This window comes from Podarcis cretensis (assembly GCF_951804945.1).
Source record: "Podarcis cretensis genome assembly, chromosome: 12".
Taxonomy (NCBI): domain Eukaryota; kingdom Metazoa; phylum Chordata; class Lepidosauria; order Squamata; family Lacertidae; genus Podarcis; species Podarcis cretensis.
In genome coordinates, this window is record NC_137181.1 from 47911087 (window position 1) to 47937637 (window position 26551).

At 44.2% G+C, this 26551-nt stretch overlaps 3 protein-coding genes across 6 annotated transcripts in view; 1 reads left to right on the forward strand and 2 right to left on the reverse strand.

Moving 5' to 3' along the window:
- Positions 1-10230, reverse strand: part of ACAD11 (acyl-CoA dehydrogenase family member 11) — a 43883-nt gene extending 33653 nt beyond the window's left edge. Inside the window, exons 1-4 of the mRNA XM_079947296.1 lie at positions 10213-10230; positions 9687-9889; positions 2548-2647; positions 238-363 (exon numbers count right to left, since the gene is read on the reverse strand). Of these exons, the coding sequence (XP_079803422.1) occupies positions 238-363; positions 2548-2647; positions 9687-9823 (363 nt within the window). The 5' untranslated portion in view covers positions 9824-9889; positions 10213-10230. The remainder of the gene's footprint in view (positions 1-237; positions 364-2547; positions 2648-9686; positions 9890-10212) is intronic.
- Positions 1-26551, reverse strand: part of NPHP3 (nephrocystin 3) — a 224095-nt gene that overhangs the window by 144893 nt on the left and 52651 nt on the right. For all 3 annotated transcript variants that reach the window (XM_079947171.1, XM_079947170.1, XM_079947169.1), the window contains 3 exons: positions 25787-25912; positions 24031-24146; positions 23103-23290 (listed from right to left, as the gene is read on the reverse strand). In XM_079947171.1, coding sequence (XP_079803297.1) covers positions 23110-23290; positions 24031-24146; positions 25787-25912 — 423 coding nt within the window. In that variant the 3' untranslated portion in view covers positions 23103-23109. The remainder of the gene's footprint in view (positions 1-23102; positions 23291-24030; positions 24147-25786; positions 25913-26551) is intronic.
- Positions 10881-20788, forward strand: UBA5 (ubiquitin like modifier activating enzyme 5). 2 transcript variants are annotated; one of them, XM_079947391.1, is made up of 12 exons: positions 10881-11141; positions 12865-12910; positions 12997-13086; positions 14049-14158; positions 14649-14735; positions 15307-15391; positions 16165-16269; positions 16431-16558; positions 16914-17049; positions 17268-17343; positions 18036-18142; positions 19347-20788. In XM_079947391.1, exons 1-12 carry the CDS (start codon positions 11002-11004, stop codon positions 19428-19430), a joined length of 1194 nt encoding a protein of 397 aa, XP_079803517.1. In that variant the 5' UTR covers positions 10881-11001; the 3' UTR covers positions 19431-20788. The 2 variants fall into 2 exon arrangements, with proteins under 2 accessions (XP_079803517.1, XP_079803516.1); XM_079947390.1 differs by having other exon boundaries at positions 10885-11141; positions 18036-18145.

The following is a 26551-nucleotide window of genomic DNA, read 5'->3' on the forward strand; positions in this document are numbered from 1 at the left end:
ATAAAGATTTATTTCAGGAAGAAGGGTGGGAGGGGACCAGTGCTTTATGTAGAGGTTATTGCGCTCATGCCCTGCTGGAAGGCTTCTTGGTCCCTGTGAGAACAAGACGTTAGACTTCATAGGCCTTTGATCTGGTCCAGTGGGGACATTCTTATGTTTTTAAGGATTCTGGGCTAAATTTGCCCATGGAGCAGGTAAAGTGTGTGCAATAAATGCTGTTGCAATCAAAGCACCAACCTGTACATGTTGCATCACATAAAACTCCGTTCCAATCACAGAAGCATCGCTACAGTATAAGAGAGGCTCAGGAACTGGAAATCCAACGGCAAACAAGGCTTTCTGAACCTGATATTCTCTGTCGACCTGAACAGGATTATGGTAGGATATACAATAATGTGAGTGATAGGAGCTTAAGTGACAAAAGCTGTGATCCACAGAAACGGACGCGCTTGCCCTACTCAGATCAGTAGAACTTAAGAATTGGGCAATTCTTATGCATTCCAGCAAGATTTACAGCACAATCCCATAGAAGTTTATTCAATGGTAAGCCCAGCTAAGTTCAATGGAGCAGACTCCCAGCAAACATGCATAAGACTGCAGTTTTAAGATTACAACCCTTTACCAAATTTCCTGAGTGCAAGTTCAGCTGAGCTCAGCGGAGCTTACTTCAAATACTCCGGCCTATTATCCAGCATTCACAAATCCTTAAAGGTGCAATGAAGCCATTAGAAATGAATCACAACCGTTAGCACTTGCATACATTTGGGTAAGTGCTATCTGATTAAATTATCCATTTAAGTAATTTATAGAACACCTATTAACAATATTGAAGCAGTTTACTTTTTTAAAAAAATCCAAATACGTAAGTCTACAGTAAACACAATCTCGATAACTTTAGAAGAAGAAAAGTCCACATGCACAGATGTACGACACAGGACAATATCCATACATGTAACAATAACCATGCCAATACAAAAGTCTAAAACGAAGAACCGTATCATTTGTTAAACAAGCCCACATAGACATTCCACCCACACAACAGTTCTCACAATTTCTCACTTTCATTAGCCACTCACACCAAATGCGCAACCTTACCAGGGTTATATTTCTTTTTTGATTGCACAGCTTTACATCAATCTCACACATGTAACAGCCAATAAAAACCAAACACGCTAACCAGAATAACACCCTTCCTCTCTGTGGCTCAAGAGTTGCATACAAGTGCAGGCTAATCTAGCCATTTCACATGGTTTATTTCTATGGATCAGTTCAGCTGACGTAAGTTTAATATAAAATATGCATGTGACTAACATACAGGCTACTATCTTAGATGTGACCTGGAATGAATATCTACCATCTGGACCCCAATAGCTGCAGAAAGTACCAAAATACTAATCTTTGTTTCAGCAAAATTTGGCCACCACCCTCCTGTAAGCAGGAGCCAGACTTTACAGAGACAATGGGATCTCTTTCAAGGTACATGTATAGATAAATGTGGCTGTGCCCTCCTTATTTCGAAGCTATCCCAGGAGTAAACAACAGTTCAAAGGATGTGGGCGTTTCATTCTTCAGTCATTCAGGAAGCCCCTTTCTCTACCAAGTTTCGTAAGATTCAGGCTATACCCAAACCCCAGATTTTGAATGGTTCATTGTCTCACAGCTCAAACAGGACCCCCCCCCCTCTTTTATTTCTTAAGGATCAATCCTATCCTTTGCTAGACAACCAAAGGCACAGGTGAGAGATGATGTTGGCTTGTGGACCTAGGATTTTAAAGGGAAAGCTTAATTCCCTGACTTTGTGTTCTGTGCGCTTCTAGAACAGGTGTACACCCCTCCCTTTCTTACAGTCCTTTCTTTTTAATGTGAGCCTGTGGCACTCACTCTTTTAAGCTTTTGGGGTAGTTAGGGACTCTCTTTATTCCTTAGAATGAAGGTGTGTACGTGTTTAATGAGTGTTTGCTGCTCACATATGCGAAACATCCATATGCTCTGTCTCTTTTCATTTCCACGTAATAAACCATTTTTTGCCCTACTTCCTGATGTGACAAGTTCATTACTGGGCATGAGAGCTAAAGGTATACACAGTATCACATTTTATTTTTAACAGATGCATGTAATGGCTCCATGCTAAAGGTGCCAACCCTCTCAGAGCTTCACATTGAGTTCATGCATGTGGTGGACGCGCATGTGGTTTCAGACATACACCTCGTCACAGGAGGAGGTCTATAAAACTCTGAAACCCCCAACCACCAAGTCATAACACACTGCACCAACTCCATCCCATAACACAACCACATCACATTGCTAGTAACAAATGTTAACGCCAACTACTGACAAATCCTTGACACAAATCTAGCAGCAAATGTAACACAAGATCCACAAATTCTGGAGGGTAGCAAGTTCTGCTTTTTATACCTGCGAGCCTAGTCCTTATGGTCAACTGAAGGAGCCATTCTCCTTCTGCACCCTGTTGCTAACCAAATCAATGTTTTCAAATGAAAGCCAAAGATATTTCATTAACGGATTGTTCTACAACAGCAAATTTACCTTATGAGCTTGAGGTAGGAGTGAGCCATGAGGTTTCTTCCTCAGTACGTAGGTCTTGAGGCCTTTTTCCAAGTAAAAAGTTGGGTTGGACTGCCCTGAGCTATGTGAGCAAAGATATGCATTATTATTATTATTATTTTAAAAACTTGTTAGTCACTTTTTACACACAGAAAAGCTCACCAAGTGAGTTACAACATTTTATGAAGGTAAGTGTAAATACAACCCAACACATGCTGGTTATAGAATCATAGAATGGTAGAGTTGGAAGGAACCACAAGAGCAATCCAGACCAACTCCTTGTGATGCAGGAGTATTTTGCTCACGACCCTGAGATTAAGAGTCTCGCACTCTACCGAGGTATGAATGAAGGAGATTCCTAGGGCAGCAAACAAAAATTCAGCAGGCTGAGCTCTTCGGGCCATGGAAATGTAGTGATGAATAAGAGGCTTTCTGCTGCCCACCAGGCAATGGCTTTTCCCACCTATCTTGGCCTACCTTCCAGCCCTAGGAGGCTTCCTAAGAGAGCTGCTCAAGAGGAAGAACTGTGAGGGGGGAGAGAGACTCTGCTGTTCATCAAGCAATGGCTTTTTCCACCTGCTTTGCCCCACCCTCCAGCCCTAGGACTTTCCCCCAGACCAGCACTTTGAGAAGCAGCTGGGAATAGAGAATAGGAGTTCAGGGATATTAAAAAATAAAATAAAATTATAAGCTGTGTGTTCTCGTTTCTCATAAAGGATTTGCTGAACTTTGATTAGAAATTGGAATACAGAAAGGGAAGGTGTGAGGAAGTCGGGGAAGTAAGGTCTTTGAAAATAAGGGAATGAAACTATACTTGTTTTTGTCTGATTTATGTTTGTTTGCATTGTTGCTTTGTTTTGTCTTTATATAATTTGTGAAAATTTAATAAATATTTAATCCCCCCCCCAAAAAAAGTGTTCTCGTTTCTCATTTTGATCCTTCTGCATGGTTTTGTATGTTTTGCAGTATTTCATGCATTGTGACTTGCCGTTATTTTTTACTGATTCTAGTTTATTAATTCTTTATTGTAATTGATAAGTGCAAACTGTTTCATTATTATTTGCTGATATTTAATTTTACTGTTTACTATAATATTCCAATGGATTATTGAATATTGCTTTATTGGATATAAGTTGCTTATTTTAAAGTTATTGTGACTTTTTTTCTACCGGATCAGATTTGTTAATACTTGTGTTATCTTTGCCATCTGTTTTGTTGTTTCTTCAGCCTATAAACTGCCTTCTGTATAGTAATATAGCAAGGCAGTATACAAATAAAAGTGGAATGAAATGAAAGGCAACAGAAACCAAACGAAGGATTAAAAAGGGATGAAGAACCTGTGGTCCTCTGGATGTGGTTGAACTCCATATATCATCAGCTCTAGCCTGCATGACCAATGGCCAGGGATGATAGGAGTTGTGGTCCAGTCGTCTTCTTATTCTTTGGCGATCACTTGTAGCCGACTAAGATTGTCTTCCATAAACACTGTTTTAACAATGAGTCCACACGTGACTGTGGAGGCCAATTCTGGATCCACACGTCCTTCCACAGTGGGAGCCTAGGTTCCCAGGTGGGAGTTGATCATGGTGAGGGTTTGCCAAATGTGCCTTCTTCTTAGCACGTTTCTCCCTTTCGACCTGAGTTTGAGCGTCTTCAAAGCCCACGACACCTTTGGTAAAGGCTGTTCTCCAATTGGAGCACCCACAGGGCAATGTTTCCCAGTTGTCAGTGTTTATACTCCATTTTTTTAGATTTGCCTTGAGAGAGTCTCTAAACCTCTTTTGTTGACCACCAGCATTACACTTTCCATTTTTAAGTTCAGAATAGAGTAGTTGCTTTGGAAGACAATAATCAGGCATCTGAACTACATGACCAGTCCAACAAAGTTGATGTTGAAGTATCATTGCTTTGACACTGGTGATCTTTGCTTCTTCCAGTACACTGGCATTAGTTCGCCTGTCTTCCCAAGTGATATGGAACATTTTTCTGAGACACCACTGAACTGATGGAATCTTTCAAGGAGTTGGAGATGGCGCTTATAAGTGGTCCATGTTTCACAAGTGTACAATATGGTTGGTAGTACAATAGCTTTGCAAACAAGCATTTTGGTTTCCCTGCAAATGTCCCGGTCCTCAAACACTCTGCACTTCAACTGGGAGAAAGCAATGCTTGCAGAGTTCAGGTGAGGTTGGATTTCGGCATCAATGTCAGCCCTTGTGGAAAGATAACTGCCCAGGCAGGAGAAGTGATAAATGTTTTCAAACGTTACGCCACTGAGTTGGATTTGTGGCACTGCAGAGGGGTTGTTTTGTGCTTGTTGGTTCAGTGACATCTGGAGGACCCTAGGTTGTGCACCCTTACCAAATTTAATAACTTTGGTTTAACTAGTTAAAAGTCTGGGTGCATGGAAGAACAACCACACCTATGAAATTTTCTCATGAAACACTTGCACAAGCAAATTGCTTTGATGATCAAAGCAACACATTTTGGGGCAAGCCTTTTCAGTGGATTCAAAATTGTTTTGCTATATCTGAAATTGCTTTTATTTTATAAGAAACACAATTTTTATTGTTGATGCTTTTACCACGATATTGCTTCAAGATACTTTATGGGAAGTGATTCACAAATGTAATCTAAATAAATAAATATAAATACTAAATCTGGAATCGACGTTCAGAGCACGCATAGTACACCTGCTCATTACGTGGCAAGTTCTCTCTCCAAAGCCATAACAACCCCAGATTTGGTGCTGAGGAAAAAAACAGCACAAAAGCAGAATGCAGTGTGCTCTATGAGTTCAGAGAGCAATAATTAGACTCTGTAACTCACTAAAAAAAAAGTTATCTGGTCCTTACAAACAACAGGTGCATTGCTGGTAGGTTATGGGTTTCTGGAACACAGTTTCAAAGCTGGTTAATTAGTTGCAATGGTCCAAGATAACAACAGTGTGTCTCTCTTGCCTATTTGCGTCCTTTGTTCCTCCCTTTGGGGATTGCTCAAACACAACCAGGATAGGCAGGTCAGTACTATATGTGGAGCTACAACCATAAATGGGCTAGGATTGTTGTAATTTTTTTTTTTAAATAATATTTATTAAAGATTTTCAAATATAACAAAAAAAAGAAAAACATCCAAATTTAAGGCCTTATTTTCAATATCATCTTTCCAGGACTTCCCCCTCCCCACCCCCTCTTGTATTCCAATTCTTTCAAATAGATTCAACAAATTCTTACCCCAAATTTTAAAATTATTATCATTAACCCAATTTAAAAAATATTTTCCCATCCCCTAAAATCGACCTGTTCCCTTCCACGAGTTTCCCTCTTTAATATAAGATACAGATTAACATAAAAGAATTAAAAAAAGAATAAAATATAATTTAACACCCTTTGGATTCCAAATTTCCCTCCCCCCTTTCCCGGTTGCGTTCCCAATGTCCATCAAATCCACTGTCTCCTGGAGCTCCCACATCTGAACCATAATCTAAGCCATAATCCTTCACCAGTCCGCTTTGCCGTCTTTTTAGTAATCTTTACCGTCTTTTAATCATCTTTAATTTCAAATGTCCAATCTTAGAAAGGGTCTATCTTCCAACTTTGTCCAGTTCTTGTTTTTCTTGTTGTTCTTGATGTTCTCTCTTCTCCTCTTTTTTTTTTTCCTTTTTTCCCCCCTGCTCTCCTGCACAAATGTTCTAATTCCAAAAAGCTTGTAATTCCTCTACAGAGGCTTTGTTATTCAGGAACAAAACATTACGTCAAGTCCCTTCCATTCTTCAATAGATAAATCTATTGTCTCCTTTAGTGTGTAGACCTCTGTAGACAAAATAGTGTTCCATTTCTGCAGAGATAAAATGTCCGATTCAAATTCCATGCCAGCGATACTTGTAATAACCCACAGCTCCTCTAGAGGGATTATAGTAACTCAGTTTCATTCCCGATCTCACCCACCAGTCAAAGTAACTTATTATTCCTTGTTTTAAACAGTTTATATCCAATTTATAACAAATGTAACCAGCAAAGTCCTCGTAACAAAGTTCTCTTTTTGTTCTTCAGTTTTGGCAGCTCCTTTGACAGCTGTCAAAACCTCTATTTCTCCTCTCCAGGCGCTCTCACGGATCGCTCCCGGGGCTTCCGGGGGGGGTGTTGTATTTTAATTCACATTCCACTCTTCTCCTCCAGCCCAGCTTATAATTTTCCATCGCGAAATTAATATCTTTATCAAAAGAAAAGGTTGCGCTCGATCTTAGTTGTCAGGTCCTTTGCTTTAGCTCCTCTACAACAGGGGGGAGGTTGACTTCCTTTTTATACCTCCCCCGCTCGCTCCGAATTTAAGAAAAAATTTATTCTCCTTTTTAATCCAAGTTCCAATTACTCACGGGTTGTTCTTTTAAATCCAGATTTTCAATGGAAGAAGTCAGCGCTCTCCACCAAATGGCATGCGGCTTCGCTCGGCAGGGGAAGCGGAGGACTCACAGCACCCCCCCCCCTGTCACCCGCTCCGCAGCCTTTAAAAAGGCTCCTTCGTGTGATCGGGGGGGCGCAAACGGTGCCAGCCGAGTCACCATGCCCATGGGTTTCAGCGCCCATGGTTTTTGAGGGTCCCCGCGTCGCCGGCGCGGTAGAACCCAGCCCCTGCCGAGCAGACTCCCTCCGGAGCTCGGAGGGAGTCCGCCATTCGGCGATGGCGCCAACCCGGAAGTCGGATTGTTGTAAAATTGGGCATTCCAACAGGAGAGACTGCCTTGATAAAGTTGCCACGTCTCTCCTTTGTTAGGTGAATTACAGGTAAATGGCCTACAATGAGGAAACAGTTGGAGAGCCATTTTGGGGGGAAAGGCATTCCTGTCTCCTCCCCCATTAGCTAAAACTATTGTAATCTGTGTAGCTGTGGGGAAAACAAAGGACAAACTGAAGTGAGTGAGATCCCGAAAGACACATAGAGCTGTATATGGGTTCTCAGACTGCTGGTTTTCTTCCTAGAGATCTGATTTGAGAGAAGACTGGTTATCTGGTGGACTGTTTAGAGCAGGCATGGCCAAACTTGGCCCTCCAGCTGTTTTGGGACTACAATTCCCACCATCCCTGACCACTAGTCCTGCTAGCTAGGGATGATGGGAGATATAGTCCCAAAACAGCTGAAGGGCCAAGTTTGGCCATGCCTGGTTTAGAAGCTCTCCACCCATGAACAGCCTGTACATTTGTAAATGAGTGCAAATATTATGAAATACCAATATTTTTCAAATGCTCTCTTTCCAAACGAAATAACACCTGGATAGGCAAGTGTTCTCACTACTCTGAGAAGCGGAATAACATTACATAACACTTTTCTGGCCTCAAAAAAGCCTTTCAAACTGTGGTGCTCTTTGAACCACTGGGTTTTCGGAGGTTCAAAGAGCAGCACTGGGCTGTTTGAAAGCATGTGTGAGAAAACCTTTAGATGTTGTCAGTGTTTGCTGGGGCTAAAGGGAGTTGGGAGTCCAAAAACTGCCTAGAGGGTCTGCTTTAATGTTGCAGAACTTGTCAGCAACCTGGGGAGAGAGGAAGGGGAATGATACATGGGAGAAAAAGAATCATGGATATATGTTCTGTGCATAACTAAGAAGGGAAGATTTGTCTCCTTTAATATATTGGAATGTTTCCATAAAAATAGATAACATGGGTGTCCTTGGTGGAGGTGGGGAAGGGAGTAAAACACTGAAAAGGCAAAGGCAGACTTATTTCTGACAAAAAAGTGCCTTTACATTTTGCTTCATATCTCAGGTTCTACAAAGGATAGAAGCTGGGGGATCTGGGGGTTATTGTTCACCTACCGGAGATGTCCTAACTTATTCAAGCATCTTTAATTCACACTTCTAAAAATACAGTGGTACCTCTGGTTAAGTACTTAATTCGTTCCGGAGGTCCGTTCTTAACCTGAAACTGTTCTTAATCTGAAGCACCCCTTTAGCTAATGGCGCCTCCTGCTGCCGCCGCCACGCGATTTCTGTTCTCATCCTGAAGCCAAGTTCTTAACCCGAGGTACTATTTCTGGGTTAGCAGAGTCTGTAACCTGAAGCGTATGTAACCCGAGGTACCACTGTATAGGGTACCTCAGGGGATAAGGAAAAATGTGCAGGAGAAAGGAAAGCAATCTTATCCTATTAGATTTCAGTGAAATGTTTGCAGCTAAATGCACTCCTTTCCATTTCTCTCCACACACTGATTTAACAGTCCTAAGGCTGCAGCGCAATCAGCGTTTACCAAAGGCTGCGAACACACATTAACTTAAAAGCACAATTTATTTCCCAAAGAATCCTGGGGGCAGAGGTGGATTTAGGGGACGGCAACCTGTTTGGTCGATTGGGACGCAGGTGGCGCTGTGAGTTAAAGCCTCAGCGCCTAGGGCTTGCCGATCGAAAGGTCGGTGGTTCGAATCCCTGCGGCGGGGTGCGCTCCCGCTGCTCGGTCCCAGCGCCTGCCAACCTAGCAGTTCAAAAGCACCTCCGGGTGCAAGTAGATAAATAGGGACCGCTTACCAGCGGGAAGGTAAACGGCGTTTCCGTGTGCGGCTCTGGCTCTGGCCAGAGCAGCGATGTCACGCTGGCCACGTGACCCGGAAGTGTCTCCGGACAGCGCTGGCCCCTGGCCTCTTAAGTGAGATGGGCGCACAACCCCAGAGTCTGTCAAGACTGGCCCGTACGGGCAGGGGTACCTTTACCTTTACCTTTACCCTGTTTGGTCATTAGGTGCACCGCAAAGTATTGGGGGTTGCCGCCGGGGATGCAACAATTACGCTTTAGAATGGAGCGCAATAGGTCCAGGGTACCAAATTTTGGCATTGCACAGGGCACTAATGAAATTTGAGAACTCAGCTTAAACACCTTCCTTATTCTTTTAATGGTAATGGCGCCCACCTGAGAGGGATCTGGAGTTGAGAAGAGTTCTGGCTGAAAAAAAGTCCTGCCTATAACTACGGTTCCCACGATTCTTGTGCCAGGGTGTGTGTGTGTGAATGGATGGATCATAGAATTGTAGTCTTGGAAAGGAGCCCCAGGGTCATCTAGCCCATGCAATGCAGGAATCTCGCTGAATTCAGTGCCCTGATTTCCGAGCACCCTTGCTCCGCGAAGCTGCCATCCTTACCTGTACTGCCTGACCCTCAGCGCTTCGGGTGGGTGCTGCGGGAAGCCCGGCAGGTGCCGGCACAGGTATCTCTCCAAGGCTCCCTGGTCAAATCTGTGCGGCTTCCTCACTTCGGTGGTATCGGGCTCACTTGCCATTTTGCAGAGGCTCCTCTCCAACTGCGGAGTCGCGGCCTCGAACCGGTTCGCTGACTTGTTGCTACGCTGGAGGCGAGAGCAAAGAGGGAGGTGGGGTGAAATAATAATTGCAGCGCAAAGGTTGCTGCAGCCGCTCCTCCAAAGGCGACACACCTCCAAACTGTAGGGCTGCCTCTTAAGTTACTCCAAAGCTTTTGCAAAGACTCACCTCTTCCTCACCCAGTAGAAAGAGCTGTTTTGGCTGCTGCCCCTGCGGCTCAGACCATGCTCTTTTCTGGAGACCGAGCTGAACTCTGAATTAATTCATTCTTGCACCGGGCTTTCCCCCTCAAGGGTGGCGGTGTCGTAGCCCAGACCTAGTCTCTGCTTTAGAGAGCAAGTCCACTAACTTGAATGGGTCCACTCCCAAGTCTTGCGTGGACAGGGCTCCTTAGCCTGCAACCCTTAAACCCAGTTGCAAGGCAATGCAAAACCCGGGGAGTGAGGGCAAAGCAAAATGGTGCCCTTTTCAGGGGCGTAGCCGGGATTTTGGTTTTGGTGTGGGGCAGGCTTTATCTGTGGGGGATGGAAAGAGAACCAGTTGTTTTTTTTTTATTGTGGGGGGCAGTTGCTCCCCCCTGGCCGCCTGGCCGCCCTTTTGCTTGCAAGGGGGGCAACCAGGATTTTGGTTTTGGTGTGGGGCAGTTTTTATGGGTGTGGGGGAAGAGAACCTCAGTTAAGTTATTGTTTTATTGTGGGGGGCAGTTGCTCCTCCCTGCCCCCCCCGCCTCTCCTTGGCCGCCCTTTTGCTTGCAAGGGGGGGCAACCAGGATTTTGGTTTTGGTGTGGGGCAGGCTTTATGGGTGGGGGGGAGAGAACCTCAGTTTTTTTTTATTGTGGGGTGCAGTTGCTCCTTCCTGCCCGCCTGCCCCTCCTTGGCCGCCCTTTTGCTTGCAAGGGGGGGGCAACCAGACTCCCCACCCGCCCGCCACCCCCGGACTCTGAAACTCGCAGCAACTTTCTGCAAGGAGAGAGAACTCTGAAGGCCGGAACTGTGGTCGCCGGCGCTGCGTTGCGCGGGGGGAAGCCTTTTGCCGTGACTCCCGGAAGCGCCTGTTGGGGAGACGTGTCTCTGGCCGCGGCGGCGGGGGGTTGGGCTAAGCAGCCGGTACTGCGGGCTTTCCGCTTAGAGATCGGCCATGGCCGCCTCGGAGAAGCTGGTGGAGCAGCTGCGGCGCCGCGTCCGGGAGCTGGAGGAAGAGCTGGGCCGGGGGGAAGGAGGCCGGCGGGCGAGGATCGAGCAGATGAGCTCGGAGGTGACCGACTCCAACCCGTACAGGTGAGCTGGTCTTTGGAGCAGGGGAGGGTGGTCGTGAATTACATTGCAGGGGGGGGTTGAGCTAGATGACCATTGTGGGGCGGGGTCCCTCGCAGCTCTACCATTCTGTGATCTCGCCCTTTCCCCCCAAGGAGGAGCTCAAGGTTCTCCCCCCCCCCACACACACACCCGCTCCACACCAGCCCTGCGAGGTAGGTTATAGGCTACCTGGCCCAGGTTCACCCAGTGAGCTTCATGTAAAGTAATAATTTTTTTATCAATTTTTAAAAATTAATTTTCCAAAAAATATATTAAAACAAACAGACATACATCCTGTTTAAATCTTGGTAACATTATTAAGTGACTTCCTCAAATCCCCTTGATTGAATTACATTATATATCATTTTAACAGTTTTCCAAAGTAAAATAATATTATTAATAATTTATTCCCTGCCCATCTGGCTGGGTTTCCCCAGCCACTCTAGGCGGCTCCCAACAGAAAATTAAAAACACGATAAGACATCAAATATTAAAAACTTCCTTAAACAGATGTCTTCTAAATGTCAGTTGTTTATTTCCTTGACATCTGATGGGAGGGCGTTCCACAGGGTGAGCGCCACTACCGAGAAGGCCCTCTACCTGGTTCCCTGTAACCTCACTTCTCGCATTGAGGGAACTGCCAGAAAGCCCTCGGAGCTGGACCTCAGTGTCTGGGCAGAACGATGGGGGTGGAGACGCTCCTTCAGGTATACCTGGCTGAGGCCGTTTAGGGCTTGAAAGGTCAGCACCAACACTTTGAATTGTGCTCAGAAATGTACTGGGAGCCAATGTAGGTCTTTTGGGACCGGTGCTATATGGTCTCAGCGGTCACTCCAAGTCACTAGTCTAGCTGCCGCATTCTGAATTAGTTGTAGTTTCCGAGTCAACTTCAAAGGCTGAGCTGGAATTTGCAGACCCTGGGCTCCCAGATCCTAGTTTGGCACTCTGGCCTAGTCATTCTTAACCTCTGGAGGCACACAAAAGAAGGGCTTCAAGATTGTAGGGTCCGCATTGGTTCCTATGGGGAGATGTGATCCTTGAGGTATGGCGGTCCTGAGCTATTTAAGACTTTATAGGTTGAAGCCAGCACTTTGAATTGGGCCCCAGAAGCTCATGGGTGGCCAGTGCAGTTGGGCCAGGGTTAGTGTTGTGTGCTCAAACCAGCCTGCCCCAGGGAGCAACCTGGTTGCTGAATTCTGCACCAGCTGGAGTTTAAAGTATAAAGCATTGCAGTAAAAAAGCTCAACAACTTTTTGGGGGGTGTCCTAGTTTTTTAACTTTTTGAAATATAGCAGCCCTATGTCAGTGGATAGATGAAAATCCTTAACAGCCAGTCAAGAAGTGGTGTGGCATTTTCAGCTACTGTAATGGAACAGTAAGAGGCAAGTAATGGCTATTCCTAGTGGCAGCACAGAAATTAGTGGCATGAACAGGCTGTATACACACCTTCAAAGTGTTTCTGTTTAGCCCTTTTCACCAACCTGGAGGCTGTTGGTTTATGTTCCAGGATGTCGTAAATGAATCCAGTTAATTTAATCACTGTGGGAGATCTGGAGCTGCTGAAACATCCAAGACAAACAGGGATTTCAACGCACTTCAATTTTGCACCATGGAATTTGCTAATCTCCTTTTGATCTTGAAATAGCTGTGCCATGTGAATGAAGCCCACTTGACAAAAGTGTTTTTGTTTCTTCCCTCTCTCTAGTCGCCTGATGGCGCTGAAAAGAATGGGAATTGTGAAAGACTATGAGGTGGGATAATGTTTCTTATAGAAGTTTGCATTAATGATGTAAACTCACGGCACAAAATGCTTACCGGTGTTGGTTTCTTGTTGCAGAAAATCCGCTCCTTTGCCGTCGCAGTGGTGGGTGTTGGTGGAGTTGGCAGCGTAACTGCTGAGATGCTGACAAGATGTGGCATTGGTAAGGTAATAATACGTTTCTTCCTTATAACAACACTGTCCTGAGTAAAATCAGTGGTGCTTTGGTGAAAGATTAATTTCCCTTTGTCAACTTAAATGTATTCACAGTGGCCTCTGTAATGGGTAAAGGGTAGTCACATACATGATGATTAGTGACGGTTTAGAAGCTGTAGTTGGCAGAGGCTCCTGGAAGTATCTTTACTGTGCATTTTAGGACACACAGTTCTCCTTGCATGTCCTTCTTGGTTCTTATAATGGTACTTCATTTTTCTAAAATTGTTGAAGTAACATACATGGATTTATCTCATTTAATTCTAACAACAGTCCTGTAGGGTAGGTTAGGAAGAGAGGAACTGGCTTGCCCATGGCCAAAGAGCAAACATCAGTGTTGAAGCTTTATTTCCTACATCCAACCCCCCCCCCCCCCGGATCTCCAGTACAGTGGTACCTCGGGTTACATACACTTCAGTTTACAGACTCTGCTAACCCATAAATAGTACCTCGGGTTAAGAACTTTGCTTCAGAATGAGAACAGAAATCGTGCAAGCGGGAGGCCCCATTAGCTAAAGTGGTGCTTCAGGTTAAGAACAATTTCAGGTTAAGAACGGACCTCCAGAACGAATTAAGTACTTAACCCGAGGTACCACTGTACTGTTGTTCTCTGATTCTTTTATCTCTGCCACAGAAGCACATGAGGGACAAATGGGAGCTTTCTTGTGGAAGTAACCCTTAAAAAGTTATTATTTAAAGCTGATGGGCGTCTGTGATGAATTTAAATTTTGAATCTCATTTTACTTAAACTATCACAGTCTTTTAAAACTGAATTTCAGGTGTTTTAGAAATAAATATGTTTGCCACTTTAGAATCCGTAGGAATAATATTTGTTAGCCCAAGGGCTGTGACCCTGTCTGTCCTAAACGTGAACCTGACCAAAGGCCATTCATGTGTCACTGTAATCTTTCTTTTAGCTGCTCCTGTTTGATTATGATAAGGTGGAGCTGGCCAATATGAACAGGCTCTTTTTCCAACCCCACCAAGCCGGACTGAGTAAAGTGCAAGCAGCAGAGCACACTTTGAGGTATGTGAAAGTGGGAGGTGCCATCCAGTTATTGGAATGCAACTTCAGACATGCAGAACTTCCAACTTTTTTTTAAAAAAAAAAGTTTCATGAGAAACTAATCTTAAAGAAATCATGCTGCGTACCTTGATGCGGAAGGAAGTTCTTCTGAGTCCAGTAGGAGCATGGGATTGCAACCTTAGTACGGTGGTACCTCGGGTTACATACGCTTCAGGTTACATATGCTTCAGGTTACAGACTCTGCTAACCCAGAAATATTACCTCGGGTTAAGAAGTTTGCTTCAGGATGAGAACAAAAATCGTGCGGGAGGCCCCATTAGCTAAAGTGGTGCTTCAGGTTAAGAACAGTTTCAGGTTAAGAACAGACCTCCAGAACGAATTAAGTTCTTAACCCGAGGTACTACTGTATGTTAGAATTTGCAACACAAACGTGTGGGGCTGCTTTTCAAGATGTTCATGTTAAAGCTGCAGTGTTTGTTTTATCCCTAAGGAACATCAACCCTGATGTACAGTTCGAAGTACATAACTACAACATCACAACTGTGGACAACTTTCAACATTTTATGGACAGGATCAGGTAACATATCTTTTGGGGGCTGGTAGTGGTGGTCGTAACAAAACATTACTGATTCACATTTCTCTAAATCAGGGGGTTGGTAACCTCAGGCCTGGAGGGTCAAATGCAGCTCTCCAGGCTTCTCAGTTTGGCCTTGGGACTCTCTAGGCCACACACCCTTTCTCCCAGGCCACACTGCTGTCTGGTCTGGCCTAGCCTTACCCCATCCTTGAGGGCTTTTAAATGGCTGGAAATAATCCTTTAACTCTTATAATGATTCTCCCTAGCTTGGATGGAGGATAGAGGGGTCTCTGTAAGCAACTAGCCCATGGGTAGGCAAACTAGGGCCCAGGGGCCGGATCCAGCCCAATCCCCTTAGCCTATTGTACAAAGGTTAAATTGGCATTTGTCGTTCTGGCCCTGCCCATTGCTGGCATGTGGGCCATGTAAGATTTCCTAGGAGAAGATGCAACCCTTGAGCAGAGAAGGATTCCATGCTAATAATGAATGGAGAGTTTCATGGTAAAACAGCTTCCTTGATCTTCTTGCAAGGAACCTTAATATTTCCATTTTCTCCCCTTTTTATTTATAGCAATGGAGGTTTAGAAGAAGGGAAACCTGTTGATCTTGTATTGAGCTGCGTGGATAATTTTGAAGCACGCATGGCAATTAACACAGTAAGTGAAGCAACAGCAACGCACACATGCCTCCTGTTATCACCCAAGTGCACATTGCACACCTACTGCTAGAAGCTATGGATCTCGTGCCCAGTACATTGTAGCAGGTATGGCTGCTGTGCCATCTCAGTGGGGGAGGCAGAGGGTTCCCAAGCGAGCCACTTCTGAAAAGATATGGCTGTTCCACAGTAGCTGTGCTTGGTGCATTTGCAGTATCATCGTGCCTTGAGCCTGTGTATGTTACATGAAAGCAGGATACACAAAAACAGTAATACTAGAGATTGAACTGCATTTCGTTGGCGACTTCAGTTTCATCCTTGGGTGAATACAGACTTCTGTGACATGGACATGAATGGGATCCGTTTTCCAGATCTGGTTTGAGAAGTTTGAGGGATTGCTGAAGTCTGTCACAAAACTCAAATGAAGTTTTGCTTTCCTAAGAACTTATTTTCAATTGAAATTCTTTAGATGACCAACTCCCCTACAATGAGTTCATTTTCAGGCCTGGAAACCAGGAGTGTGCTACCGATTCTTGCCTTTGAATTTGGGTCACCTGATGTCATGGTGACGGGCAGGTGATTTTACAGCAAAGGTGTCCTGGCTCATCTTTCAAAGTAGCCACCGGTCAGTTGGGGGGGCGGGAGCTCAAGATCTAGACAGTTCCCCTCCCCTGAAATAAGCCTTTAGCTTGATTCAGCACATAAGCAGTTTAGATTTTTGCAGCAAGTGCAAATTATGCATGTATAAATAGTACGTGTTTTATGTTTTTTAAGGCTTGTAATGAGCTTGGACAAATATGGATGGAATCTGGAGTGAGCGAAAACGCTGTCTCTGGCCATATCCAACTCATCATCCCTGGTGAATCGGCTTGTTTTGCGGTATGTGACGTTATGCTTTCTAAGTTCCATTGTGCTGTCCTTCTAAGGTGAAGTGAAAGTTGTTGGAATCTAAAGTCATTTTTGTTGGATCCTTCTCCTGTTCGTGGGTTTTTCAAATGTCCCTTTTATGATTCTCAAACTCCTCTTCCCTTTTTGGCTAGTGTGCACCTCCACTTGTTGTAGCGGCAAATATAGATGAGAAAACGCTCAAACGGGAGGGAGTTTGTGCCGCCAGCCTTCCCACCACTATGGGAGTGGTCGCCGGTCTTCTTGTTCAAAACGTCCTGAAGTAAGTGACTGAGATGCCTCGATTTAAAAAAAAAAAGTTTAAGTGGGAATTGGTTCATGGCAAAAGGATTACATCAAGCATATTGGGTGAGATCCAGAGTAGTGTGAGCAGCTGTGTCCTTGTGCATTCTCCATCTGTTCCCTCCACACCCTCCTATATTTGCTGCAGATAGTTAGGGACCCTCCAGAGCAGATTTTCGGGGTGCACAGGTGCTGAAGGAGAACTCCAGTTGTGCAAGATTTCTGTTGCGCAAGTAGGATGTCACCCATAATGAACCAAAGTGCTGTGTCTTCCGTCTGACACATGCAAACAATAAACTCTTCTCTTCTTTTATCCTTCCTGTATTTCCCCCCAGATATTTACTGAATTTTGGCACGGTGAACTTTTACCTGGGCTATAATGCAATGCAAGATTTCTTTCCCTCCATGACGATGAGGCCAAATCCACAGTGCGATGACAGAAACTGTAGACACCAGCAGGAAGAGTACAAGGTAAAATAAATTACTAAAAGAGCTCAGGCTCCTTTTCCGATTCCTTGAAAGGGGTGGATAACTTGTTCAGCGGAAGTTAGAAAATGTAGCATGAACTCTTTGGAGATATTTACCCTAGTATGGTCATTCTGAATGGGCCTTTAGCATATAATTATTTAACTTTTCCCATTATTTAGAGTGGGAACGAAAACGACTTGTGACTGTGTTTGTATTTCCAGAAAAAAGCAGCAGAAAATCCTAAAGTAGAAGTAATTGAACAGGAAGAAGAAATAGTTCATGAAGAGAATGATTGGGGTGAGTTAAGATACTAAGACAACACAAATTGCTAGCTTACAACTAGCTTGGAACTAGTAAAATTCCCATCAGCCTAAGCAGCTGTTACTTACTTTCTCTCTTGTGAATGATTTCAATTGAACCCCCACCCCAAAAAACAGGTAGCTGTAAGTGAGGACATAGTTGTGATAGCAGCACAAGCTATGGTCTTCTCACTATTGTGATCTATTATTATCATGGAAGGGTATCCCACACTTTGGGAGGTTATGCTTAATTAGGGTTTAAAAACCCCTAAACATTACCACTGCTTCCAGATCCATTGGGCCAGTCCAACATGGGGGAGGGTAACAGCCCTACTCCCTGCTCTTTCAATTGCCTGAAGAGGTTTTTGACTAAAACGTACAGTGGTACCTCGTGTTGCGTAACCTCCAGGTTACAGAATCTGAGTTATGGCTGTTGCAAACCCGGAAGTGTATACTTCCAGGTTTCGCCGTGCATGTGCAGAAGGGCACCTCCACTTACGAAGTTTTTGGGATACGGCCGGGCCTCCAGTACGGATCCCGTTCATAACCAGAGGTGCCACTGTAATGTCTTTATCTGCCCTGAAACATAATTTCAGTCTGTAACTTTTTTATATTTGTAGACGATTACTGTGTATACCATTAATCTGCACTAATGCTTTCCCTTGCATTGATGTGTTTGGGGCTAATCAGGGATAGAGTTGGTATCGGAAGTTTCAGAGGAAGAATTAAAAGCTGCTTCGGGTCCAGTTCTCGATCTTCCAGAAGGAATCACAATGGCATACACAATACCAAACAAGGTGGTAAGTTGTTTTTAGCTAACGTCGAAAACATTTTATTTGGATTGGCTTTAACTTATCAAGTTGCGTGTGGGAATGAGCAATCAGTGCTGCTGTTCTGCAGTCTTCACTTCCATCGTGTGCGTCAATGAAGTTGATGTTAGGATTCCTGCTCCTTGTTTGCAGTCATGGGATTGTTGCCTATCTCATGACGGTATATGTTTTCATTCCACAGTGTGGGAAGTGACAGAGACAGGATGTTTTGTGTTACTGTGTTCCGGAAAGTGGGACTATTGTCCTTTGGTTTTTTTTCCTCTTAGCTCCTTCCTCTTTTTCATCAGACAGCAAAGTCAGAATGCTGAGTGTATTATATGTAAATAAAAGTAGATTAGCCAAAACGCTGTGCTGCTGAGTTCTGTTACACGAACTGCAAATACTCTGCAGAATCGTAAGTGTGCTGATGCCTCTTGGCATCAGTTGCTGTGATGTTTGGGCTAGAGAAAGCTTTTGAAGCTCCCAAACAATCAACCAGGAGGGAGACAACATGCCAGTCGGGCATGTTTCTCTGCCAGGGTCCTACATAAAAGTAGGATGATCCTAACAGCCCACAACTGCTGTCATAGCCACAGCAGCACTGCAAGCTTTGCACCTTCCAAGCTTGGCTGTTGTAGCTTCCCTGGCGGAGAGAGCCTCTGCTCACTTGGTACTGACGTGCTTTGCTAACCTTTGCTTTACAAAGGGGTGGGAACCTCTGGCTTGTGAGGCCTCCAGATTATCAGGCAAAGGGCATGCAGAGATGCAGTTGCTAGTGAACAGTTTGAAGCCTTGAAGTGTCCTCCTGCTTGTGGAAGGATGCTATCACCTGATAGGCCTTAACTAAAGCTCACTGGGATGAACTTCTGAGTTTCCCCCTTAGGCATTCAGTAGCGTAGCCAACCGCTGCAGAAGGTGGAGTTTGAAGTCAGCATTGATCATTGGTAACTTTCAGCCTGGCGTGACTAAGCTTGGATTTTCTGTACTTGCCATGCAAGGCAGGCAGAACGGGTCCCGACATGATGGTGATGTTGGGTGACTGACAGGTGTTAGTATTTAATTACGTTTATTTGGATTGGCTATTTTACTATAATGTGTGTGGTGTTCAGCACACCAAGCTTGTTGGGGCTTTTGGATTTGAGGCTATAGAGAAAAGGTGTAAAGGCATTTACTACTCTTTTCCCCTCACCAGGAAGAGAACGCTGTTACTGGGGAAACTGTTCCAGAATCTGAAGAAAGTCTAGAAGAACTTATGGCTAAGATGAAGAGCATCTAGCACACAGAACACTTCGAGATTACTGTAATTTCAGCAGCCGGTGATGTGTAACAGATTTAGTCTTTCATGAATAGTGCGTCGTCATGTTGTCTTTTTGTTAATTATGTGAAGACTTTACAGAAGGTATGAGGGTCCAGTGAAAACCAAGGCAAGCTGACAGGTTTAATTTATAACACAATGCCACGCTGCCTTTTAAGCCCAGGTCAGGTGAGAGTAAATTTGTTGAGCGTAATCAGTTCCTCCTTAGGATGCCTGGATTGGAAAAGTGTCTAAAATAGTAACACTTGATCTGCTTAAGCTTATAGTTAGAAGAATGAAAAGCTATACGATATATAGAGAGAGCCTTGTTTAAAAAATGATTATCATTGTCACACACCCTAGCCAATTATATATGACCGTTACATGGAAAAGTAACTGTTTGGTATACTTTTGTTAGCCGCAAGAGAAGTCTTTTGGAAGACTTAGTGGGCTGAAAATGTGGGACGAGCCAATATCTGGTTCCTCTGGCCATGCAGTGTGTAATAGGAAGCATTGAATGCTAAAATTTGCTATCACCGATATACCATTATGGGAGAATACTGAATTTGGAAATGCTCTTGAGCCATCATGCCTAAAATCCTCAGTTTCCAAATAAGAAGAAAATAAAGCAATGAGGTGAAAGTTGCTTTGAATTGATAAGAGAAAACTGCACTAGGAGTAAGTTTGGCAAATGATCTAGTCTATTATGTTCAATTGTAGATTATCACTCAAGTGGTGTAGGATAAAAAGCTCTGGGAAGCAGAAGTTGCCAGGGCTTCCTCCACCAAAGCATTTAATTCCCTTTCTAATCCGGGCAGGTCAACCAAAAATTGAAAGTTAGGCAGGGTTAATGACACTTGCAGTCGCTCTGCACTTACAAGGTCTCTTGCCAATTGCTTTATAATAATGTCACCTTAGTAGTATTTATTTAAGTAATATTTCAGGTATATATTTAGTAAACAAAGAAGCTGCAATCCAAGAGAAGCCTATTTAGAACCAATGGCTCTAAGGCTAACTATTTTTAAACCACCAGCAATAAACTACAGTTTATGCTTGCTGGACTGAATGTTGTATGGTCAGTTGGATAAGCCTGCTGGAGAAATGCTTTTGTCATTAGCTGGTGATTAACATAAACATAAAGACAGATTTGGGAAAAAAAAGTGGTTTGGAAGTTTGATGGTTCTAGGCAATCCCACAATTAATTGCTTCAACTACTTGTTCAACCACACTCCATTCTGTTTCCATTTTGCATTTTTACAACAGCATTTTTGTGTGTCCTTCCTGTGAGTTACTTTCTTGGAAATAAACTTTATTACTAAAATAAGCTCAGCATCAACCAACCAATGTGTTATCTACTTGTGTGCTTTTATAGATTGCTTTCTACCTCTGGAATTGTGCTCAACTGACAACTATTAAATTTGTTACAAGAGTTTTGTAATTTAGACTACCAACATTTCTAGAATTCAGCTTTAACAGAACTAATATTGGTGCAGTTTATACCATATACAAGTTTTGTTGCCAAAGGCCTGCTTCTTGCTTATAAACATTTCAGATTAAATTATTATTGGAGTGCAAACAAATAGGGTTAAGACTAATTGAACCATTTTAAGCTACCACTGCTTCAGCCTGATGCCTAATACAAAGAAAGGAATATTTAATACTTACTTTACTGCAGCCCTGTTCAATAATCACCCATAAGTATGATTTGTTTTCAGTGGGGGTTGCTAATAAGCATGCATGAATATGGTTGCTGTGCTAGGGTAAACACTTAAAAGGGCCTGTGCAGAGTGCCACGTATCAAGGGGAATATATTAACTGCGAGAAAGCAAAGCTGTATAGAACCAGGTAAGATGGAACAAAAAATGATAAGGGAAATTAGGAAGCCTTCAAATGTGTATAATTTTTTTTAATAAATGGTGTATTTCTTCATGCCCAGCCGCCAACTATAGCTGTGTGTCTGTCCCACACATAAGCCATTCCTGAAGGTCAAAAGAAAAGCACCCCATACAGCTCAAGAGTACATGGTACATGGTCTTTGAGTTCCGGATCTAGATTTTGAATATGTGCAAAACACAAAGCAGGCTATTCAGTTAAGAGTTTCACTTCCTCACAATTTAATGTATATCTCAAAGGAAGTATAACTGGACAGCTACAAATACTGCTTTTAAATTTCATAATTTACAGAAAGATTGATAGTCAAATGTTTTTTTCTCTCTCCACTTTGGAGATATAATAATAATAATAATAATAATAATAATAATAATAATAATAATAATTTATTCTTTAGACCCCATCCATCTGGCTGGGTTTCCCCAGCCACTCTGGGCGGCTCCCAACAGAATATTAAAAACATGATAAAACATCCAACATTGAAAACTTCCCTAAACAGGGCTCCCTTCAGATGTCTTCTAAAAGTCAGATAGTTGCTTATTTCCTTGACATCTGGTGGGAGGGCGTTCCACAGGGCAGGCGCCACCACCGAGAAGGCCCTCTTCTTGGTATCAAAAGCTCTGACTGTAGAGTCACATTAAATCCAACAGAAGTAAGAAAAGACATTACAGAATGACAGCTCAGTTCCAACAAATCCTTTATACCTGGTCAAGGAAAGAAGGTGCTGTAACTAAAAAAACCTGATTATTATGTAACACGAATAAGCCTTGGGCTTGTGTACTCCCTATCTTCTCTAGTGCAGCTACAAGGAGTTCATTAGCCATCACTTTCAATTGTGTTGTGTCCAAACCAAAATTTCTGGTTAAGCTTAACTATGGTCTATTGAAACAAATGAACATCATAAAACCCAGTTTGAAGTTGGCTTTCCTCTGTAAACTGCAGGACAAATGACAGTTTTGAGTTCAGCGAGTTAAAAACAAGGGGAAGCCTCTGTTCCTTTTGTGGAAGATAACTCACCTTGGATAATTCTACTTGGCTGGAAATAAGGGAGGCATGCAACTTAGCTTTCTGCCCCAATCAGGAAGCATCTCCCTGCTTTTGCTCAAATCAAGAACCTCCATCTTTCTGCACCTCTACTGCTTCACCTGGGCCTCTTTTCTCTTGCTGGAAAGACTCTGCACCTAAGAAAGGTATTATAGATTATATACGTACCTGTCCTTATAATCAATGGGACTTAAATCCATGTAATGTATGCAGGACTGGAGTGTCAATATAACTAAAACTACTTTTTAACTGTGTGGAACAGTCTGCAAAACATTTGGCAATACTGGGGGGGAAAAGGTGTTCAGGGCAATGCCATCCTCCTCTTATTCAGACAAACCCATTTGATGTGGGTGGCGCTGTGGTCTAAACCACTGAGCCTCTTGGGCTTGCCAATCGGAAGGTCGGCAGCTTGAATCCCCGTGACGGGGTGAGCTCCCGTTGCTTTGTCCCAGCTCCTGCCAACCCAGCAGTTCGAAAGTACGCCAGTGCAAGTAGATAAATAGGTACTGCTGCGGCGGGAAGGTAAACAGCATTTCCGTGCGCTCTATTTTCTGTCACGGTGTCCCGTTGCGCCTGAAGTGGTTTAGTCATGCTGGCCACATGACCAGAAAGCTGTCTGTGGACAAAGCCGGCTCCCTCAGCCTGAAAGCGAGAGGAGCGTTGCTGCCCATAGTTACCTTTGACTGGACTTCACCATCCAGGGGTCCTTTACCTTTCTACCTAGTCATCACCTTTGTCCATGTTGCAAAAAAACATTGGGAGAGAAAGCACTCTTCAAACTGAGGGTGTCTCCACTGGATGAATGACGGGACGCTGCCTTGCCACCAATCAACAAAGTCTCTGCTTCTTTGATTTCCATGGCTCTCTTATAGAGTTCGGCAGCCTTCTCAAAATCTCCTCCCTCGTAGCTGGGGTAAGGGGGGGGGGAGGGGAATGAGAGGAAAAAAAGAAACAAAAAACATTCCACATTGCTGTTCCAGAACATTTGCAGAATAGTAGTAGAACTGAAAAAAGTTTTAGAACATTAACTCATATTTCCCATTTTTCTGAAGATTAAAGTCACCCCCCACCCCCAAATCAAAATATACTACTTCTGTATCACATTAAAGGGGTACAGGTGGCGCTGTGGGTTAAAGCCTCAGCGCCTAGGGCTTGCCGATCGAAAGGTCGGCGGTTCGAATCCCTGCGGCGGGGTGCGCTCCCGCTGCTCGGTCCCAGCGCCTGCCAACCTAGCAGTTCGAAAGCACCTCCGGGTGCAAGTAGATAAATAGGGACCGCTTACCAGCGGGAAGGTAAACGGCGTTTCCGTGTGCGGCTCTGGCTCGCCAGAGCAGCGATGTCACGCTGGCCACGTGACCCGGAAGTGTCTCCGGACAGCGCTGGCCCCTGGCCTCTTAAGTGAGATGGGCGCACAACCCCAGAGTCTGTCAAGACTGGCCCGTACGGGCAGGGGTACCTTTACCTTTACCTTTATCACATTAAAAAGCTTCAAAGAAACTTTGCCAGGTACTTCTGACCCCCCCCCCCCCCAGCTTTTGGCTCTGGTCCAAAGATCTGGTGTGTGAACCTAGGATTATTCAGTAAGCAAGTAGTGCACACATACACTTTTTTAAAAATAACAAGGTAGGTTGGTTAGATTAAATGTTACCTAAGCACAGCCAAATTCTTTAATGTTTCTCCCACACGAGGATGCATCCGCCCAAAGCTGTCTTCATAAATTTTCAGCGCACGTTCGTAAAGAGGCAAGGCTTCAGAGTGCTTTTTCTAGAAGTATTAGGGCACAAAGATAACAGGTATTGCCAAAAGTGTTTGTTCAGATCTGAGCTAAACACTTAAGTTTCATTAAAATGTTACATTCCAACTATTGGAAACCATAAGGTGTCTATGCCTAAGAGTATAGCTTGTAACTACTCTCAGATTTTGGCTAAGGTATGATAAAAATCTGAGAGCTGGAAGGCAAGAACGGGTGCTGCAACTTTTATAAATTAAGCCAGGACACCAAGTCAAAGAATTAAAACAGGCTGTGCAAGGCTTAACTTCTGAAGATGAGAAAAGCTAGGCTCATAGGTTGGCCCAAATGCAGACTGAGTCCAAAGGAATGAATAAAATGTAAGCAATGAACACCAAATATTTCAGCCAGAGTTTGTCTGTCTCCCTGCCTGCCTGCCAAAAAAGAAAAACATTTGAAGAAGTCATGAGTCTTTTTCAGAGATCGCCAGCTATTACTCACAAAGCGCTTTGATATCCTCATTTGCAAGCCAACCACAAAAAACAGAAACTGTATGGTAGGTGAGGTTTGCGTAGGATAATTTTCCAGTGTATTTGCAAAGTGTCTCTTGGGGTTTTCTGCCTATTCTGTCCTGCACTATAAACAGATAAGAAAGGGTGCTCTGTGAAACTCCCAAAGGAACCATGTGAGTAAGGGCTTTGCTAGGGAGCCTGATCTGCCTGATGCAAATTATGTCCAGTAGAACGCACATATCCCTTCCTGTGAACTAACTTGTGTGGCAGTCAGGGAGGAGGTTGAAGGAAAACATTGAGAAAATAATAACCCTGCTGTTTCATATCCAAACTGCTATGTGTGTGAGAGAGAAATCTTGCTGCATGCCAGAGGATTTGGGCAAGGGCAGGGATGAGTGGTAAGTGAGCCAACCTAACACCTGTGGGCTCCTGCTTAGAGGTTTTTAATAGGTTCCATCATGCTCTGGGGGTTTGCTAGCAAGCAAGGACTTGTGCAAGTGGGATGGGCCATTGGCAGCTAAAGGGACCCCTGACCATTAGGTCCGGTCGTGACCGACTCTGGGGTTGCGGCGCTCATCTCGCTTTATTGGCCAAGGGAGCCGATGTTTGTCCTCAGACAGCTTCCAGGTCATGTGACCAGCATGACTAAGCCGCTTCTGGCAAACCAGAGCAGCGCACGGAAACGCCATTTACCTTCCCGCCGGAGTAGTACCTATTTATCTACTTGCACTTTGACGTGCTTTTGAACTGCTAGGTTGGCAGGAGCAGGGACCGAGCAACAGGAGCTCACCCCGTCGCGGGGATTCGAACTGCCGGCCTTCTGATCGGCAAGTCCTAGGCTCTGTGGTTTAACCCACAGCGCCACCCGCGTCCCTTACAAAAAGTACTATACAGCTATACAAAAATGTGAACCGCCCTGAGATCTTACGATAATACTATGCTGTGCCTCTGTGTCTGCTTCCAATTAATGTGAAAACACACATTTTTAGTCCTATTTAAAATCAGCATTTTATATTTATTTGAGGGAGTTGCAATAGAGATTTTAATCTGGTGTTTTCCCCCCTCTTCTTATTGGCTACATTGAAATGTGGCATATGTTGTGCATATCATTCATTAACCATCCCTGATATTGTGTATAAAAGGAGAGGGCAGAGAAAACTTACCATCTGGCAGTAAAGAACTGCTAAGTTCACTAAAGCAGTGGCCACACTCGGGTGCTTTGGACCAAAAGATTTCTGCCTGATTTCAACAGCCAACTCGTACAGAGGAACAGCTTTGTCAAGCTTTCCCTAGGAAACAAAGCAAGTGTGAGCTGAGAGGCAGATCTCTATAGTCTTCTTTCCTTTTAGAAATGCAGCACACTCAGTCTATGCTGTCATCAACCGTTGGTTGAAGTCAAATGAAAATGTCACTATTTGCAGGGCGGTGCGATTACTCTGGACTTAATATCCTTGGCATAATTTATTCTGCTTCTGTTATTTCCACCGCACTGTCACCGCAAGTTACTGTGTAAAGCCCCAAGCTAGGTGAGAGCTTCTGACACTTAAACCAAATAGTGCATTCACACGTTGTCAGAGCTGCCCCTAGGTCCCAGTTCACAGAGGACCAACGCGAGGCTGTCGTTATGTACAAAAGTCTTTATTGAGGTTCAGTTTCCATTTCAAAGCCGCAGCGCGCAGCTCTACGTCTTAAACCCTAGACCGGCGAAGTCCCGTCTGAGTCTCCTCCCCTATGACACCAGTTTAAGATCCTAGCCCTGCTCCACCTTTTACGCTGCTCTCTCCTCCTCTGGGTCCTCCTGCCCGCTGGGGCATTGCCCTTTCTGGACTCTTCCGACGCTGAGTCGCTTAGCTCCTCCCCCTCCCTCCGGCGGGCTTTAGGACCCGGTTCCCAATCCTCATTCTCTGCTGTCCCGCGCTCCTGTACAT